The 18,863-nt window shown below is 36.5% G+C and overlaps 2 protein-coding genes across 3 annotated transcripts; one reads left to right on the forward strand and one right to left on the reverse strand.

Moving 5' to 3' along the window:
• LOC18785887 (protein TIC 40, chloroplastic) lies at positions 1,530–12,282 on the forward strand. The gene is made up of 14 exons (XM_020557606.1): positions 1,530–1,886; positions 3,048–3,162; positions 3,306–3,363; positions 3,464–3,481; positions 4,270–4,597; positions 6,202–6,311; positions 6,399–6,462; positions 6,963–7,038; positions 7,803–7,843; positions 8,318–8,363; positions 9,430–9,524; positions 10,296–10,399; positions 10,851–10,898; positions 11,826–12,282. The coding sequence occupies exons 1-14, from the start codon at positions 1,706–1,708 to the stop codon at positions 11,883–11,885; spliced, it is 1,344 nt and encodes a 447-aa protein (XP_020413195.1). The 5' UTR covers positions 1,530–1,705; the 3' UTR covers positions 11,886–12,282.
• Positions 12,651–16,480, reverse strand: LOC18785145 (pentatricopeptide repeat-containing protein At3g03580). 2 transcript variants are annotated; one of them, XM_020556401.1, is made up of 3 exons: positions 13,890–16,480; positions 13,542–13,596; positions 12,651–13,149 (listed from the first exon to the last, which is right to left on the reverse strand). In XM_020556401.1, exon 1 carries the CDS (start codon positions 16,364–16,366, stop codon positions 14,060–14,062), a length of 2,307 nt encoding a protein of 768 aa, XP_020411990.1. In that variant the 5' UTR covers positions 16,367–16,480; the 3' UTR covers positions 12,651–13,149; positions 13,542–13,596; positions 13,890–14,059. The 2 variants fall into 2 exon arrangements, with proteins under 2 accessions (XP_020411990.1, XP_020411989.1); XM_020556400.1 differs by having other exon boundaries at positions 13,523–13,596.

The raw sequence follows: 18,863 nt of genomic DNA on the forward strand, positions 1-18,863 counted from the left end.
AGATTTGTGGGGTGGGGGATTGATCTGGGGATGGAGGATTGGTCTGGGGGGTGGAGAGTGATGGTCACATAGGAAATGGTAGGAAAAGAAAACTCGTTGGCTCCGGGGGCGGGGGTTTGAGTGGTGTGTTGTGGGGGGTGGAGTGGAGAGGGGCACCTCCACCCTTCTGTTCTTTGCATCCAAAATGAACCTCACCCTTGATACATTGCTCTTATACACCAATCTCACCCTTAGGTACGCCTGGCCTTCCTTCCTCTTCTTTCTTCTTCATTTCTTAGTATATAACTTAGTTTTCCCACTCAAAACAAACGTGAACCTCCAATCATTATAATTGAACTCAATTTCATACATTTTTCATAATGGGTAGTTTGCAGTTTGCTTAGCTGGGTTCATATACTTCATCAAATGGTTGCTGTATAAGAGCCCATCATGCTCATGTAGTGATTGGATTGAAGTTTTGAAGTTATGTATAAGCCAATTCAACCTAAGTAACTGGTCTGGGATGGGGGATTGGTCTGGGAGTGGAGGATGGTGGTCATGGGGGAATGGGAGGAGGAAGAGAGGAGATGGAAGGGGAAGGAGGACTGGGCTGGGTTCTTTGGGTTGGGGGGAGGGAGGGATTGGCACTACGTTTACTCTTTCTCTTCAATTTTTTCCAAAAAAATAATTTTTTTTAAAATAATTTAATTGAAAATTGGATGAAATGTTGAGAATTTAGACGGCATGGGGGAAATTGGCGAAAAAAAGAAGTTCATATTCTTAATTTTCTAAAAAAAACAGATAGGGGTGAATCGAAAGATATGGACAAGTTCAGGGGGCAAATCACCAGTTAACTCTTTTCACATATTAGTGCCTAACACGTTTTCACTGTTTTTTGTTTTTCGACTAAGCTACCAAGCGCGTTTTTGTTCATTGAAAATGCGTTTTATTTTTTCATCTTCACTCTAAAAAAATATTATCTGAAAATGCTCTCTAAAAACATAACCAGACCTAAACTTCTAGGAGATTCACACAAAGAAGAATATCGCTGATGCACAAGAAATTAAACAAAATCTTAAAAATAGAAAAGAAAACATTTTAAAAATCTATTTTATTGAAAACAATTGCATTAACAATTAAAAATTGAGCTAATTATTCAGACTACTCTCCACCGTTGATTTTAATCCAACGGCAAGTGATCAAGAAAGTCCCTGTTCCACGGACCAAGAGAAGGGGACTGGAATAAAAATACGAAAAGGAAAAACTGTTATTTACATTATCTATATACATAAAGCAAAAGGCAGAGAATGGTGAAACATTCAAAATACCAGAAAATGCCCTTTGTTAATTCAAACATTAAGAATTGAAATTATTAATTAAATGAGGATAATATCGTAAATTCACATTTTTTAATATTAAAAAAATTAAAATTAAAAACAAAATAAGATAATAGGTCCTACTTTTATGGAACATAACTACCATGTTATTTTTTCTTAATTCTAAAAATAAAAAAAATAAAAAAAATAAAAAGAAAACCAATTGACACATGTGTCAAGGGCTATTACGTCCTTAGTGTAAAACGAAAAAACAAAAATAGAGATAGACTCTTGCGTTCAGTTTCTTCTTCAGCTAACAGAAAAAACCCTACCAAAGCTTGGGTTTATAGTTTCATATTAGTTGATAGATACAATTGCAGAGCTCCTTCCCTGATTCTCTTCTAGTAGTCATGATGTCACTGTCTGTTCCTCACTCACTTCCTCGCTCGCCTCCACTCCATTCGAACCCACCAAGAACTGCTCACTCGTTCAGTCGATTTCCTCTCTTCCGATGCTCAGCCAATCTCAGAGCCTCCAAAAATAGCCAAAATTCGAGAGTCAATGCTCGCTTCAATGCCCCTCGTCTCCCAGGTACTAATTCTGTGGTTCTGAATTGGGTTTTTCTAACTCAATTTTACTGATGAGTATCATAGTTTTAGTGTATACCCGTGTTTGATATGCGGTGGCTGCTAAAGGTCAGAACTTTCAGCTTCTATTTGCAAATATATACTGCAGAAAACAGGGGGTTCGCGTTTCTTTTTATGAATTGTATAAATTATTATCTTTTTGATATGGTTCTATGCTGAATTATGAGTCTCAAGTGATGCATACAGTTTTGATGACAAAAATTATGTTCATTTGAGGTTGTCTGAGTTGATTTTTCTAGGTTTGAAAGGCGTGACTATAACCTTGATTGTGTTAGTAAGTTCCCTACTTAGGAAATGATGATTTTATTTTTGAATTTTGAATTTTTCAAGTTTTTATGAATTGGGAAAGGAAAACTCTTCAAAACCATGCATAATGCTTCTGTAAGAAAGATACTATTTGTGGTGACTGAAACTTTTAGTTCTAGCGGGTTGGAAAGAGCGGACAATGGTTTGTCAAATTGAGTTGGCAAGTAAAAATTGTTTGTACTGGGGAATGGATAACCTTGATGCTGCACATGGATGCATGAATTTAGGGAATCAATTCTAGTTGAATGATTTGTGTTCTTGATGTAGTTTATACCAGGATTTACTATTTCAGGAATTGGGCACTTTGGGACACTAGAATACGGCTCTGTTTGGGATTATGTAGAAAGAACTTTTAATCATAAACGCTTTTGTTTAGGGTTTAGGGTTTGTTTCGAAGTGCATCAATTTTTTATATTATTTTTTATCAAACATCCAAGTGCTTCCTGGAAATGCATTTGGAAGCGCTTCTTGAAGAGGATTTTTTTAAAGAAAGAGCTACAAAAATGCTTTTATAAACCGGAAGAATGTTTAACTATTTCTACTAAATGCTGTCAAAAGCGCTTTTAGTCCTTCTAAAAACACTGCCCAGAATGCCCTACCTTGAGTAGCTATGGTGCTAGCTCTTGACAAAAAAAAAAAAAAAAAAAAGCGCTAGATCTTAAGGATATTCTTTATTTTTCCGTCACAAGTTTTAATGTATCTTGCTGATTCTATGATGTTGTGTTTCCATCTTGTTGCTGTGCAACTTCTCAATATAGTTTTACTCACATGGGCGTTTCGCTTTATGTTTGTACTACAGTTGTAGAGAAGTTAGACGTGGAACGTTTTGCAAGCATTTCTTCCTCAAGTAGTCGAGAAACATCTTCAGTTGGTGTCAACCCTCAAATCTCAGTACCTCCCCCACCCTCAAATATGTAATAATTTGTTTTTGTTCATTTTATCAATTATTTATTTATAACCCATTGATCTATTCAATAAGCTTTTGCTGTTGCTTTTTCTTTTCTTCTTGTTCTTCATAAACATATAATCTTTTCACCTTTATTAATTTATTTTTTAGAGGGTCGCCTCTATTTTGGATTGGTGTTGGTGTTGGGCTTTCAGCACTATTTTCTTGGGTGAGAACAAGATTACTTGCATCTCTTTGTTTGATAAGACATACATTTATTCGACCAGTTCACCTTTTCTGTGTGTTTGACACGTTGATTGTAATGACAGGTGGCTACAAACTTAAAGGTGCGTGTTTTCCTCCTAAAATTTACGGATCTATTTTAGTTTGGATTATTGGATTTTAATAGCTTAGGGTATTATTGTTGAGTTCCCTTAACATGTTTAATGGTGGTGAAGACGAACCCTAGATATGTGCATTGACATCATAAAGTGATGGACTTTTATCACACTAAACACTCTCTTCCCCTATCTCTCTCTGTCTGTCTCTGTCTCTATTTGTCTCATTCTATCTGTCTGAAATCTTTTTTCTTCTATTTCTTTGAAATCTTCTACCTCCCCGCTCTATCAAAATTTGAGAAAGAGCTTTGTAAGAGGACTACAATTAACAAAGGAGATGCATGTGTGTGGGGGGTGTTTTTTATCTATATAATGTGCATAGTGCATAAAGGCTAGAAATTTTGAAAATGATATGAGAACATGATCCAACACCACAAGACATTGGCAAGAAATTGACACAAGATATTGTGTTCCTGCTGAGATATCTTTGTGACACGATGTCATTTCGTGTCCTGTGCATATTAAAATGTTGACATGACAGTGCACGGAATTGGCACGGCATGAGTTAGAAAGCTCAGATGGAATTGATATGAAATGGTACAAAATTGGACATGGAATGGAATAACTTTGTGGATGACAACATAGCCCTCTCAGAAAAAGAAAAAAAAAAAAAAACTGTCGCTCATAATAAATGAGTCGTGAGTGTTCATTTGTTATGTGGCAGACACAAAATTTAGCCTTACTCTTTTGATATGTTTTCTTTTTTAATCTATCTTTATCTTTTAATCTTCTTTCAGAAATATGCAATGCAACAAGCTTTTAAGACTTTGATGGGCCAAATGAATACACAAGATAGCCAGTTCAACAATGCTGCATTTCCTCCAGGTTCACCTTTTCCATTTCCCTCAGCTCCAGCATCAGGGCCTTTTGCCTCACCTTTTCCAGCTACTTCTCAACATTCGACAGTAGACGTATCTGCAACCAGAGTAGATGCAGCACCAGCAGCACCAGCCTCATCAGCCACACAAGCTGGGCAAGCCACACCAGCTACACCAACCATACCAGCCACCCCTGCCACTGATGCCAACAATGACACAGAACTAAAGAAAAAGTCGAACAGCTTTGGTATGGCCTTTAATATATATATATATATATATCTTCATGCTTTTTCTTTTCACATATTATTTTCCTTCACTTGGGTTTAATCCATGATATAATTTCCTTTTCCAAAGTTCAGATATATTGGTTTTTGAAAGGTAGAATTTAAAATTTTAAGCTGCCCAAAAGAGCCATGAAAGTAAAACAGTGAATTCACTTCTAGAATGGCTTGAACTTTTAAAATTTTGTTTGAAATATATGTGGGTACTCAAAAGTATCATTTATTGCTGGCTGCAAGAGCACAAGGGAAGTTCTGTGTGATCTCTCTAAATCTGAAATATCATGTATGCTGAGTTTTTTTATTTTATTTTGAGACATCATGTGAGAAAACAGTGATATCTTTTGTTTTGACCAATACATGAAATCATTATTAAGAAATTATGACCTAACTAGTTGATTTAGAACCATGAAGCCTAGTTGAATGCTAGAAGAGGCAAAGGTGGTGAATGTGCCAACCATCATACTTATAAAGAGATATGTCTGCATGATGACTTTACTTGTTAAACAAGTAATCTCAAGGCTGATGCCCACCACAACACTTGGTCCATCCATAAAAGGCATGAGTTTTCATTGTTGCGGTTCTGGTAGTACACGGTTTGGATCATACATTGCATGGTGGCCCCAACAATGAGATCCCTTTTGATTCTCCACACAAGGGATTCTTATTAATAAGGGGACTATATTCATATGTAGTAAATTATATAACAAAAAATTTACATTGATAACCCATTATATAAGAAAAATTATATAGATTTCTAATTTTCTATTACATAACTTGGAGCATTACCCTTTACCTGAGTTTTAGTTAAAGGGTATGTAATAGATATCTCTGCTGCAAATCTAAGGCTTGCAAAGCTTGGCAAAGTAATATGTAAAAAGTGGTGTTATTTTTATATGAATTTATGGCATAATGTTTGTTTTCATTTCAAGCTGATCAAACAGCTAGGAGTATTAAATGGGCCCCATTTGATTTTAAACAGAGCTGATCTGATTTCAAGCTGTTTGTGGATGATTTAATGTCAAAAAGTATGGACCAACAAGGGGTTAGTGGAATTAGTCAGGCCCATGGTTTGCTCCCACGGGTTTGATCCGCAATGCAGATTGGGGGATTTCTGGGTATTAAATAAATGTAAAAAAGTATGGTTGACAAAGGATCAAGGTTAAATGCGTGATTGTCATGATGTTAGAACTTACAGAATCTTTTTTGAAATGATATTGTGGTCTTGCATTGCAACAGAAGCCTTAGTTGTGTCGTGTGCAGTTGCAGCCAGCTTGTGGTATGCGTCCTGCTTGCATGCATTCATGTCTGCCTGCACACGTGTATGTTTGTGAAATTGTGGGTGTGTGCCTCGTCTGTATTTGGTGGCTGATCATATGACCTGTCTTTATTGATATATACAGGAATGTTGTGAATATCTTAATCGTTTACTGTAGTGAATATCTTAATAATGTATGTTTGTGAAACTGTGGCCATCAATACTGCTACTAATTTTTTGACAAGGTACTATTATTTGGATGTTTTCTTATGACAGTTTCCTGTTTGAGATTCTAAGTGTATCTTCTACTCACAGCTTTTGTAGATGTTACTCCGGAAGAAACTGAACAAAAGAGTCCTTTCGAAAGTAGCTTAAAAGATGTTACTGAAATAGGTTCATCTAAGGATTTCCAAAATGACGTAAAAGTGAGTATCTTATAATTGGTCTTTCTGATCATGCTGTGATTGTTTGGAGTTAATGTTTAGATTTAACTATTTGCAAACTTTATGAAGTTTTCTCAGAATGGAGCTGCTTTTAAGCAGGGGTTTGGTGCCTCAACAGAGTCCCAATCTACTGGTAAGTAAAAAGTTAATTGACACTTTTGCTGTCCCTCAGTATTCCGGTGCATGCTTTGCTTTTAGATTTAATGTCAATTTTTTGGTAGTTGTGACAAAGACTATCTTTATCTAAAGACAGTTGAACTGGATATGTTTAAATTCAGCCTGTTCTGTTTAAAGACTATCTTTTCTTCTTTATTACTTGAGATGCATTTAGATGAGGGAACTAAGACATGCGTTCACTTTGGATGGAATTTTGACTCATTATATTCTGTAAATCTTCATATCAATTGCAATATTAGGCCAAAGTTTGTCAGTTCTGAAGGTTACACAACTGTGTCGTAAATGGATATGAAACAATCCTTGATTGCATTACTTTGTAATTCTAGTCAGTCTGGCTTGAAGTGGCTATGATTAAAATGCTATAGTTCATGACTATCTTTGCCTTTCTTTCTCAGTTTTTGATTTTTGGAATCTAATCAGACAGTTTACATATTTTTTTAATTCATTAATGGATAGGAAAAGCAAATTCTATATCAGTGGAAGCTTTGGAGAAAATGTTGGAAGATCCGACGGTGCAGAAGATGGTTTATCCGTAATATACCTTTTGTTATCTTTTGTGCTTTCTAATTGTGATAAATGATTTTGTTCTGGCATGTTGGTATGGTTGAATCTAGCAAATTAGCTACAAAATTATTATTGTTGACACTTGATACCTTTGTAAATTTTGGAAAGTCGTCAACAATTTGATTTGGTGAACAAATCTCAATAGTTGCATCAAATTTTCAACGTATGCAATTCACATGCAGCATGAACTTGTATATCTTGTGTGAATAAATGTTAGATCCGTACAATATCTTGGTTTATTTGCCAAATAATTTTTCAAGCTTGTCATATAATGTCTAGTCATTTGGGCTAGGATAACTTTTTCAAATTGAAAGTTTCTTGGTCTATTGGTTGATGCAAACCATTTATTACTAGAAGATTAGACCTTGATAGGAAGGGCATAGTCCTTGGGCAAAATCCCTCACCTTGGTTAGTTCCATTATCAAATTTCTTATTCATCCCTTTTATTTATTTCTTGCAATATTTATGTTGTGATAAAAGATGTTCTACAAGTGTTACCTTTGTTGATCAAAGGTTACTTTTTTTGCTTAAAATATTATATAGTTGTAAGTCTACAACATATATTGTAATACTCTTCCAGTTGTCTACATCATGAAAATACCGTTTAACATTTCTTTGATTTGACAGTCTCATGAAAGTTAGACTTCATATTGACATACTCCTTTAGAGGAACTTAATCACATGTTTTTCTTCCTATTAGAAAGAAGATTAATTCTGTTCATATCCTTGTAGCTATTTACCAGAGGAGATGAGGAATCCTTCCACTTTCAAATGTAAGTCCATCTATCAGTAACATGGCTTTTTCTAGGTAATCTGGGTTTTTCAGTTGTAGCCTTGATATGGCTCATACTAATGCACATCGCCTGCATCAGTAATTCATTTGTTTGTACCTGGTTAGAAATCAGTTTTGAAGGTATCAAGCAAAATAGCGCTTATCAAGTTTGCCTGCTTGAAGCAATGTCTATGTGCCTTCTTGGCCATATGTTGTCCCTTGTCATTGTGAATGTCACTGCATAAAACCATGTGTACCTAGAACCTTTTCTTATCTGGTCCCTTTTCGTATGTACCTAGAACCTTTTCTTTCTTTTTCAATACTCAGAATTTTGTTGAATTAACCGTGTGTTCTTTCTTTATAGGGGTGTGTTTCCACTCTTGCATTTCTTTTTTGTAGGCCTAGAGTTCATTTTGTTTCTCCTAACCTGTTGCTTTTGATTATTAATCTGATCATTATGCACATCATTTGATAGGGATGCTACAAAATCCACAATATCGCCAACAGCTGGAAGACATGCTGTAAGTTTTTTGTTGTTGCTTATTTACATTTGATATTGCTAGGAGCTTTTTGTTCTAACTTCCTGTATTTAGATTCTGAGCATTTTGTGGTTTCTACCTTGATGTGTCGGAACTATATTTTTGGTCTCTGGAAGTTTGAACCAGTTTTTTTATTTTGTTCTTATTTTTAACTTTCTCAACCAAATCCCTGCAATTTTCAAGGTGAATTAAATTTCCTATCAAAAAAAATAAAAATAAAAAAAAGGACCAAAAGTGTCCCATCTGCTACAGCTGCGATTTCTGTATGGAATGCATTCACGTACCTGAAATAAAGTCATACATATGAATTTTAATTGAAGGAATTTAAAGCTTTTGATCCTTTATATATGTGGGAAATAGGAAAGAGTGGGATCTCCGTTCACTTGCATTGCCTGTGCTTTATAACTGACCTTTGAGTCTTGCGTCCAGTAATACTTTAAGTACTCATGAAGCAGAGAATGTATCAAGTCGGCATTTCCTGTAACGAAACTTTGACCATGGTGGACACAACAATGCTTCAACATAAAACTTTGACCATCTTGTGAATTTTTCATCTCTTGCATGTATATGTAAACAAACATGCTTGTAAGAGTCATGTTATATTTGTCATTGTATCTTTCAGTGCCTATTTTAAATTTGTGAACTACAAAGGTTAATATACTTGAGTTCTTGACCGTTACATATACACAGGATTACATTTACTTTACTTGAATACATGCATTTTGGTAGGATGTAGTGTTCATCTAAATGTTGGACCCTGGTAGGTGAATGCGCTCAGTATCTTTTGTGTGTTTCTGTAGGGATATTTGGAATCCATTCTTCAACAATATGTCTCTGACACTCTGTCCACTAAATTTTTAGGACAATGAAACATTTTGTTTTGATTTCTGTTGTGTTCTACTAGGCTGCATTTTCTATTAAATTTTTGGGGATGTGAGGTTTGTTACCAGATAGGCTGCATCAGTGTGGTGCTTTTGCTATACAAGATTTGTTACTCCTTCTTCAATTTAATTTATTTTTTCTTTTTTATGCTTGACTCTTGTTTCAGAAATAATATGGGTGGAAGCAATGAATGGGACAATCGTATGATGGATTCATTGAAAAATTTTGATCTTAGCAGTCCTGAGGTTAAGCAGCAGTTTGGTAAGTTTATGTTGGATTTTAAAACAGCTTCTTTCTCATTTAACATTAAAGTATTCTGGCTGGAAAAAAAAAAAAAATGAAAGTATGTATTTTTCCTCCCATAGTGCGGTGGATTTGGGTATAAAGCTGGCCACCAAGTAAGAAGTAAGATGAGTGTTGAAACCAATTCAAGAAATTTATGTACCATTTTTTTTAAAGAAAAAGAGAAGGAAAAAGAAAGAAGGTAAAGCTACATTGAGTGGTTGAGTATGTGGTTTTGTTTGGAAGGTTGAGACGTTCAATGTCTGTTGCCTTTGGATTGGAAGGTTGGGACTTCTAATGTTGTCAGTGACAGAGCATGAAACACCTGGCGGTATTGATCATAAGACTGACAAGTTTGACATAGAGAAGCATCTCTAAATTTGAAAGCATACAGCATATGCCTAAACTTCCAAAATATCAAATTGCCCGCCAAGAGCCCTATTATCAAGAGCTATCATATTAATCAACTTCATAAGGATTTCACTCTTCACCAAAAAAAAAAAAAAAAAATCCCATTGAAGAAATTTGAAGATAGTAGTCTGATGCTTAGACTGGCATAAGATGGACTCTCTTAAATTGGTGCTCTATGATTGACTTATGATTATGGTATTGAACTGAGGTTAGGCTTCGTGTAAGAAGGCTTGGGATTAATTAATCAACGACGGGAATTTCTAGAGTGTATTTGATTTGAGGAGTATATATAAAGTTTTGGTATGTATTTTCTTTAATTATTGTCTTTATATTTTGCAGACCAAATTGGGCTTACACCTGAGGAAGTCATTTCAAAAATAATGGCCAATCCTGAAGTTGCTATGGCATTTCAAAACCCAAGAGTTCAAGCAGCCATCATGGATGTATGTATTTCCAGAGTACTTAGATTTAATTTAGAACACCCCACATTGCTGTTTACCCACTCACTTTATCCTTGTGCAAAATTACGTTGAAGAATGATGTTTAGAAACACAAAAAAGAGTCGCAAAAGAAAAAAAAAAAAAGGAAATGGTAGGACTGGTCTCACCTCCAAATGGCCTCCTTTTTTGGAAGGTTGGTTGGACTGGCCTCCCATTATGGGGCCTAACCAGTAACTATGGGGTGTTGCAAATGCTGCACCCTGCAGAGGGAAGGCAGTGGGTGCAACCATCAATGGTGGTGGCCATGGCTGCCGCCATCCAAAGTTAACAAAAAATATTATGGGAATAATGTGGGGTGGAAAGTGTAAATTAATAATTTTAGAAGTTGGTAGGGGTGGAAAAATAGGATGGCACACCATACCAATTCTCTAATATTATTATGTTTCTGTTGCAGTGTTCACAGAACCCGCTCAGCATTGCCAAATATCAAAATGATAAGGAGGTATGGTAGAACTTTTTTGACATCAACCATCATTTCTGATTCGCCTACATGTGTGTTTTTTAGTTGTATTTATTTATTACCTTTTTAAAATAAAATGTATCCTATTGATAAATCATTATATGATTATTATTAAGTATTTTCTGTTCTTGTGTCTATTCTTTCTTCAAAATGATTGTTTTCACATTATAATTCATCTGTTTCTAAGTTAGCATGAGATATCTATAAATTATTTAGCATGTTAAAGATGGCAACTTTCTTGTATAGTTTTGAGTTGTATTCTCGCTTCTTCCACATGACTTCAACTAGGTATATCTATCTTATCAAAAGCTGGAATGTATTTAAGAGCGTTTGGATAACTCGTCGAATTTCTTTAAGATTTTGTTATTAGATCGATCAAGGAACCAATCAGACATCATAAGAGCTTACACTATTGGTTAACTTGTGAGATCTAAATTCATAGGCAATATTTGCAGTAACTTTATTTCAATATAGAAAATGTTAGCAAAACCCACCAAAGTAAGTTTCACTAGGGGTTGGGAACATTAGTGTTCTGGACATTCGCTCAACTTGATTTTATCTTATTTTTGTTTAGGGTAAAAAATTGATTTTGTTTCCTAACAACTGATGTGGAACTGTATATTATTATTTTTACAATCGGTTATTACTTTTGACCTAGATCAAGTGTAGTGTTGCTTCTTAATAGTTTTTGTTGAGGGTCGTTGAGAATGGTTTACATGCAACATGCCGTTAAGTTACTTGATGCTTGAATGTACTTTGGAGGGCATTATGTAGTTTTACCAGGCTGGGATGTAGCATTGATTTCAGTTTTCTATTTCCTGATGGGCTAAGGGCGAATTAGCCATCACCCAATATAATTGTATTGCGTATTAATATATTATGGCATTATCTTCTGTTCCATTGTCTCAGGTTATGGATGTTTTCAATAAAATATCAGAGCTCTTCCCCGGGGTGTCTGGCTCACCTTGATTCTAGTCATGGATGCTGGTTCTGGGTTTAAACATACTCATTATTTATGATGGAAGAGCAAGGAGTGTAGAGCTTTTCCAGTCCTGAAAAAAAATGAACATGCTTCTTGTTCTCATGCCGATGCGTAGCACGCGATAGGCTCATATTACTGCCCTTACTACCCTGTTTGGAGATATGAGTTGACACCCTTGTAGTCTATTGGAAGAACTAAAAGTTTCATGTTGCTTCCCGTGGAAACAAAATGTATATTGGTGTTTGAGAATCTGTCTAGCAGGATTTTGTAATGTTGGTTTTGGCAGCTGTGTTCAAAGTTTTATGTAGTGAACTGTGAGCAATTCTACTCAATAAATCGGTAGGGTTTACGAAGAGACTTCACAAAATTGTGAAGCTTAAACTTTTTCTGATCTTTATCTATATATATAAAGCAAAAGACAGAGAATGGTAAAACATTCAAAATACTAGAAAATGCCATTGGTTAATGCAAACATTAAGAATTGAAATTATTAATTAAATGACGATAATATGGTAAATTTATACTTTTTCATATTAAAAAAATTAAAATTAAAAGAAAAAATAGATATTGTATTCTATTTTTATGGAACACAATTACTCATTATCTTTTTAATTTTAAAATAAATTTAATTTTTTTTATAAAAAAAGCCTCTTGTAAGCGCGTGCGAAGAGGCTTGTGGGCTTTAAAACGAAATGGAAAAGTTTGACATAGAGAAGTGTATCTCAACTTTTTGTGATCTTTGATAGGTTAACTAAATTTTAACAAAGAGCATTGGCCCTATTGCTTGCCATCTCTTATCTGTTACTCCAATCGAAGATCTCATGCCAATGGTGTTACACTTACATATATAGTTGTATTCAGTTGCCAGATATCTGGGAACATAAGAATCCACAACAGTAAAATCTTGGCCATTCAATTGATCTAAAGGCTGAAAACTTCAAAATACTAAACTGTGTCGAACTGTGGCTGTGAGTTAACAAGGGAATTCTGACAAACACCACCGAAGTTTAACATTTAGGACCTTTCAACATCTGTCTGCAATCTCAGCTTCTGTAGTAGTTAGCCTCTATAGAGAGATGTGGAGCTGGTTTCCTAGTCTTAACTTGTAATTCCAATCGGTGCTTGTCACCAAAGGACTTGCAAATTTCAACTCAAGTCCATGCCTTCTATTACAACTTACAAGTCTCTACCTTGTAGCATATCCTCTTCAAATATATAAACTTCACATTATCTGAGCCACATCCACGTTTTCTGTGCAATCAGACCCACATTTGACAAGTAAACGAGCTGAATTTGCAAAAGTGTGTTTATTGATGCAAATGATCACAATTTGCAGAAGTATAGCCAAATGAATTGTGTAACACGTAAACAAAGAATATCAAATCTTGCAACGTAAAATTTTAATCTCTAATCATACACAAAGCCAAGATTTTTTATTTTTTATTTCAACAAAGCATCAGGAAATTAAAGAACGATAACTCAAAGTCTTCAAAATTGGTTATTAGTTAGACTTCAGGAGTTTCAAATTAGTATTTTGTTAAGTATATCAAACAAAAGCTATATTTAAACAAATTAAAAGACTAAACTTGCAAAGACTAAACTTTATGTTGTTAGACACTCTAACCTTGGATCAGTGAACTCACGATATATCTCCAATGTCAGCTCTAACTTCAAATCCCTCTCCTTGAAAGATTAGACCTATACCAGATGATGAAACAAAAAACAAACTAAATGATGTCAAGTCAATTAGACAAGAGAGAAACAAGTATATCAGGCTATATTAATATAGAAGTATAACTGTATAACTCATGAACCTAAGCTTATACAGCATTCAACAAAATACCATGAAAGTTAATGAACATTAATAAAAATCTCATTCTTTTTGGAGAAAGGTTGGAATAGATTATAAAATTACAAAATTACAAAATTACAAAAATTACAAACTGCTTCAAATCATCATAATCACAATGTGAATATTCATCAGTCATTACCTGCCATTGCAAGCAGTTCCCTTTTCTAATGAATCATGTCTTTCTTCTCATGCATGATGGGATAAATTGCAAATCATGGTGGGATAAATTGCAAATCATCATAACCTTCCTTCCCCAACAAACCCAAAAGTACCTTTTTAACCTGTATATAATGTCAAGAGGAACTAGCCTCAACCCTTCTTTTGAATCTCCATCCAGCTAAATCCAGGATCTTTCGAGAGTCCTTTAGCTTGCATGTATTTCCGTATTATTCTCACTTGATCCCACTTCCCTAAAGCTGCATACACATTTGATACCAAAACATGATACCCAGTATCATAAGAATCCAATTGAATTATCTGCTCTGAGGCACGTGCAGCTATGTTTGCTTCTCCGCTTGCTCGACAGGCACTAAGTAAAGATCCCCAGATACTTGCATCTGGCTTCATTGGCATTGAATGGATAAAGTCTTCTGCTTGAGCCAATAAGCCACACCGTGACAAGAGGTCAACTACACAAGCATAGTGTTCGATCCTTGGTTCAATTTTGTAGTCGTTCTTCATCCGGTTGAAGTAAGCCAGGCCTTCTTCTACCAAACCTGAATGGCTACAAGCGAATATAACAGCAAGGAAAGCAAGATGATCAGGAAGGACGCTTGTTGCTTCCATTTCTGCAAAAGTTCTCAATGCTCTCACACCTTCACCATATGTCCCAAATGCAGAGATCATCGAAGTGTATGTCACGACATCCTTCTTTTTCATATGCTCAAATACTAGTACGGAGTTTTCCAAGCGACCACAGCTAGAATACATTTCTATTAGTGCATTCCCAACTGGAACATCTGAATGAAATCCTAACCTGAAAATGCATCCATGGATCTCTTTTCCTTGTTGCTTTGCAGCAAGTAAGGAACACAGGGGCAAGATGCCTAACATGGTGGCCGCATCGGGCATCACTCCCTCATTCCTCATTCTGAGGATCATTCTTAACCCTAAAATACGATCATCATAATGAATGCATGCAGAAATTATGGTATTCCATGTTACTACATCACGAACTTTCATGTTCTCAAATAGTATTAGTGAATCCTGTATTTTGCCACATTTAGCATACATATCGGCAAGTGCATTGTTGACAATAACATCATAATCGAATCCCAGTTTTACTATATCACAGTGGATCATTTTCCCCTTTTCCACATCTGCTAGCTGAGTAGAAATAGATAGGATCATCACGTAACTCACAGAGTCCGGTATCATGTTACTCTTCATCACCTTAAAAAGGTTTAACCCTTCATCACAACAACCATTAAGAAAGTAGCCATTGATCAATGAATTCCATGACACAGAATCCCGGCATTCCATATGATCAAATACTTCCTGTGAAGCTAATAAATTTCCACATTTTGCGTACATATCAATAAGTATGTTATTTGCCATAGTATCAAATGAAAAAGCACTTCTTTTCATGTAGTCGTGAACATATCTTGCAAGTCCCAAGTCCCGTAAATGAGCGCAAGCACGAAGAACAGAAGTGATTGTCAGCAAGTCAGGTGTAAATTCATTTACCATTTCCATAAACAGATTTATTGATTCTTCAAACAACCCCAACTGAGAGTACCCACAAATGACAGTGTTCCAACTAACAGAGTCCCTAACCACCGTCCTCTGAAAAAAGAGTTGCGCATCTTTTAACCAACCAAATTTGAAGTACATTGAAAGAAGTCCATTGCTTACTAAAACATCAGCATGGACCCCGATCTTCTCAACCAACGCATGAACTATCTGACCCTCTCTAACATCAACCAAGCTTCCGCACGCGGGCAAAACACCAGATATGGAAAAAGAATCCGGTAACAACCCATCCATTCTTAACCTATGAAAAATTTCCAAAGCTTCCTCCCAATATCCATTTGAACTGTAGCCAGAAATCAGACTATTCCACGAGACGATATCCCTAAGAGGCATTTCCTCAAACATCCGCCGTGCTTTACCGAATTCACCAAATCTAGCGTACATATCAATCAGTGCATTACCAATATACAAGTCTGAGCCAAAACCCATTTCTGAAATACGCTGATGAACAATCATACCCGTTTCCAGGTCACACAACCCAGCACAGGCATTGATCACAGAAGGAAATGTATACCTATCAGGTTGAACATTCATTTTCTGCATTTCAGTGTAGTGGCCAAGAGCTTTTGAGTAAAACCCATTATGGATAAGCGCTCTAATGATTGAATTCCATAGATAGGGATTGGTTTTGGGAAAAGCTTGGTGGAAAACTGAGAGGGACGCAATTGGGTCTCTGAGTTGGGCATACTTGCTTATGAGTTTGCCAGAGAAGAAGACGCAATGGTGCAATCCAAGAGTGACAATCAACGAATGAACTTTTTGTGCTTCTGTCCGGTTTTTAGCAGAAGACAAAGCTTTAGAGAATAACGGATATACAACTTCTTTGGTACGACCACTTACACTGCCCAAGTTTGCAGTTTTCATGAATGCCAATATGAAATGAAGGCTCTAATAAATGTCGAGTCACCCAGCAGCATCGTATTGGCTTCCCCTCGGCTTTTCCCTTCTTTTTTATCTTCTTGAAATCAGAGAATTAGTTCGTCAACTTCCCTAAATTTTTTATTTTTATCTTTAAACACAAGTCCCGGTCTAAACTACTTTAAATTAGAGACTCTAACCTATGAGGCTAAATCCAACTCAAGAAAGGTAAGGGTCAAAATTTGGGAAAATCCAAACTTATAGCCAAATACCAGTCCAGCTATTGCCTGCATGGACTGAAAAACTTTTTGGTGGAAACCACTTAAGGCTGACGCAGCTCATGTGCAAGGAGGAATCAATGGGCGCTAGATGTTGCGTGCTGTTGCTGCATAAGTTGTCGTGCGCCAGGTGTGGCATGCTGGTGTCGTCTCTTTCTTTTTCTTTTCTTTTTTTTTAATTTTATTCCAACAATAATCCAAAACCAACGATCCATATTAAATCCAAATTATTTTAACGGTAAAAAAAATATCCAACGATCCATATTAAATTCAAGCTATTCTACTTGCAAAATTCTCTCTAGGGTTCTTCTCTAGCGTCCTCTAGAGAGAGTGGGTCTTGCTCCATCAAGACTCGAGATTACTACAACGACTGATTGGATGCGTTGGCGAGACTAGCAAGTGTTGGTTGACGCTACTGGTGTCTAGATTGAGGAAGGAAGGGTTTTAGTCAAATCGATTTGCGATGCTATGGAGACCATGATGAAGGATTTCTCATCCCAGTTTGCCCCAACTAAAGCAGAACAGGAAGAGATTATTATAGACTCGACACGAGTTATGGGCATTATGACAGAATCTTTATATGGTGGCCGAATGCAGTTGTTACTATAATTGATATTGGGAAAGACAGAATCTTTTGTGCCTTCAACTCTAAGGAGGAGAGGAAAACAATTATCCGAAGCGGGCCATAACTATACAATGGATATCTTCTGGCGATGGTAGAGGCTGATGGTATTACAAACCCCGAGCATATCCCACTCTCGTCACAGGCTTTTTGGGTTTGAGTTATGGGTTTTTTGCTGGCATACATGAGGAGAATGACGGGCAATATTATTAGAGGTTGACAAGATTCTATGGTGGGTGGTTTGGGTGATCAATTTCATTGGAGGTTGACAAGATTCTATGGTCATCCTATGACTAACGAGAGGCATCTATCATGGAGCTTTATTCGATTATTGGTCGGCGAGACCAAAACTTCGTGGGTTTGTTTTGGCGATTTTAATGAGCTACTACATAGCCAAGAGATAGAAGGCTGCGTTGTTCGACCCATTCGACAAATCCTCACCTTCTAGGAGATGGTGGCTGATTGTGGGCTGAACGATCTAGGCTTTGATGGGCCACCTTTGACTTGGTTCAGTACAAGGAACTGAGGCATCAAGGAGCGACTGGACCGTTCTTAGCTAACCAGCCCTAGCATGCCCTGTTTTCGTGGTTAAAGTGCAACATCTTAACCCCCAGGTGCCCATTCTCTTATCTCTTGGTCCATAGACGAGCTCTGGTCCTTGCAAAAGTTACTTCAAGTTCAAAAATATATGAGTGCAACATGAGGATTGTGACATCATTATAACGGAAGCCTGGGGTATTCTTATGTTTTAGGTTGTAGAAAAAAATCAAAGCTACACGTGTTTATTTGCTGCACTAGCATTGGGACTTTTTCCAAGGAACAAAATGGGAAATTCAGAAAGTCATAAGCCAACTTACGAAACTGTGGAGTAATCCTTGTGATACCCTGACTATACAAACTCATCAGATGCTTACAAAGCAACTTGATACCCTTCTTTCTCGTGAAGAGGCCTTCTGGCAACAAAGATCTTGGGTAGCATGGGTTAAAAGAGGGCGACCGAATACAAAATTCTTTTTATCAACGTGCTACCTATCACCGACAATGGAACAAAATACCTGGTCTTTTTTATGGCAGGGACCGGTGGAAGGAAGATGGACTCGACATGTAGAGTGTGGATTCCTAAAGTGAAGGATCCCAAGGGAAATGTCCCATCTATTCCCTATCAGTCTCTGTAACGTGATTTTTAAGATTATCACTAAAGTCTTGGCCAACAAGTTGAAGACTATTCTCCCCGATATCATCTCTCCATCCCAAGGTGCTTTTGTGGTCGGACATTTAATTTCTGACAATTCTATGTTAGCATTTTCTTCGACAGCAACGACGTGGTCACAATGGTTTTCTTACCTTAAAACTTGACATGATTAAGGGCTACAATCACATAGAATAGGGTTCTGGAGAACATCATGCTCAAATTGGGCTTCAATGAAATCTGGATTCAACTTGTGCTCATGTATGTGTCGACGGTTAGCTATTCCTTTGTGATTAACGGTGACGTCATTAGCTATCTCCATCCATCTTAAGGTCTTCGTCAGGGCAATCCTCTCTCCCCGTATCCTTCTGTTATGTGCATCCTCTCTCCCCAAGGACGAAAGAGAGCTTGGTT

Source organism: Prunus persica, chromosome G2 (genome assembly GCF_000346465.2).
Source record: "Prunus persica cultivar Lovell chromosome G2, Prunus_persica_NCBIv2, whole genome shotgun sequence".
In the NCBI taxonomy this organism is placed as follows: Eukaryota; Viridiplantae; Streptophyta; class Magnoliopsida; order Rosales; family Rosaceae; genus Prunus; species Prunus persica.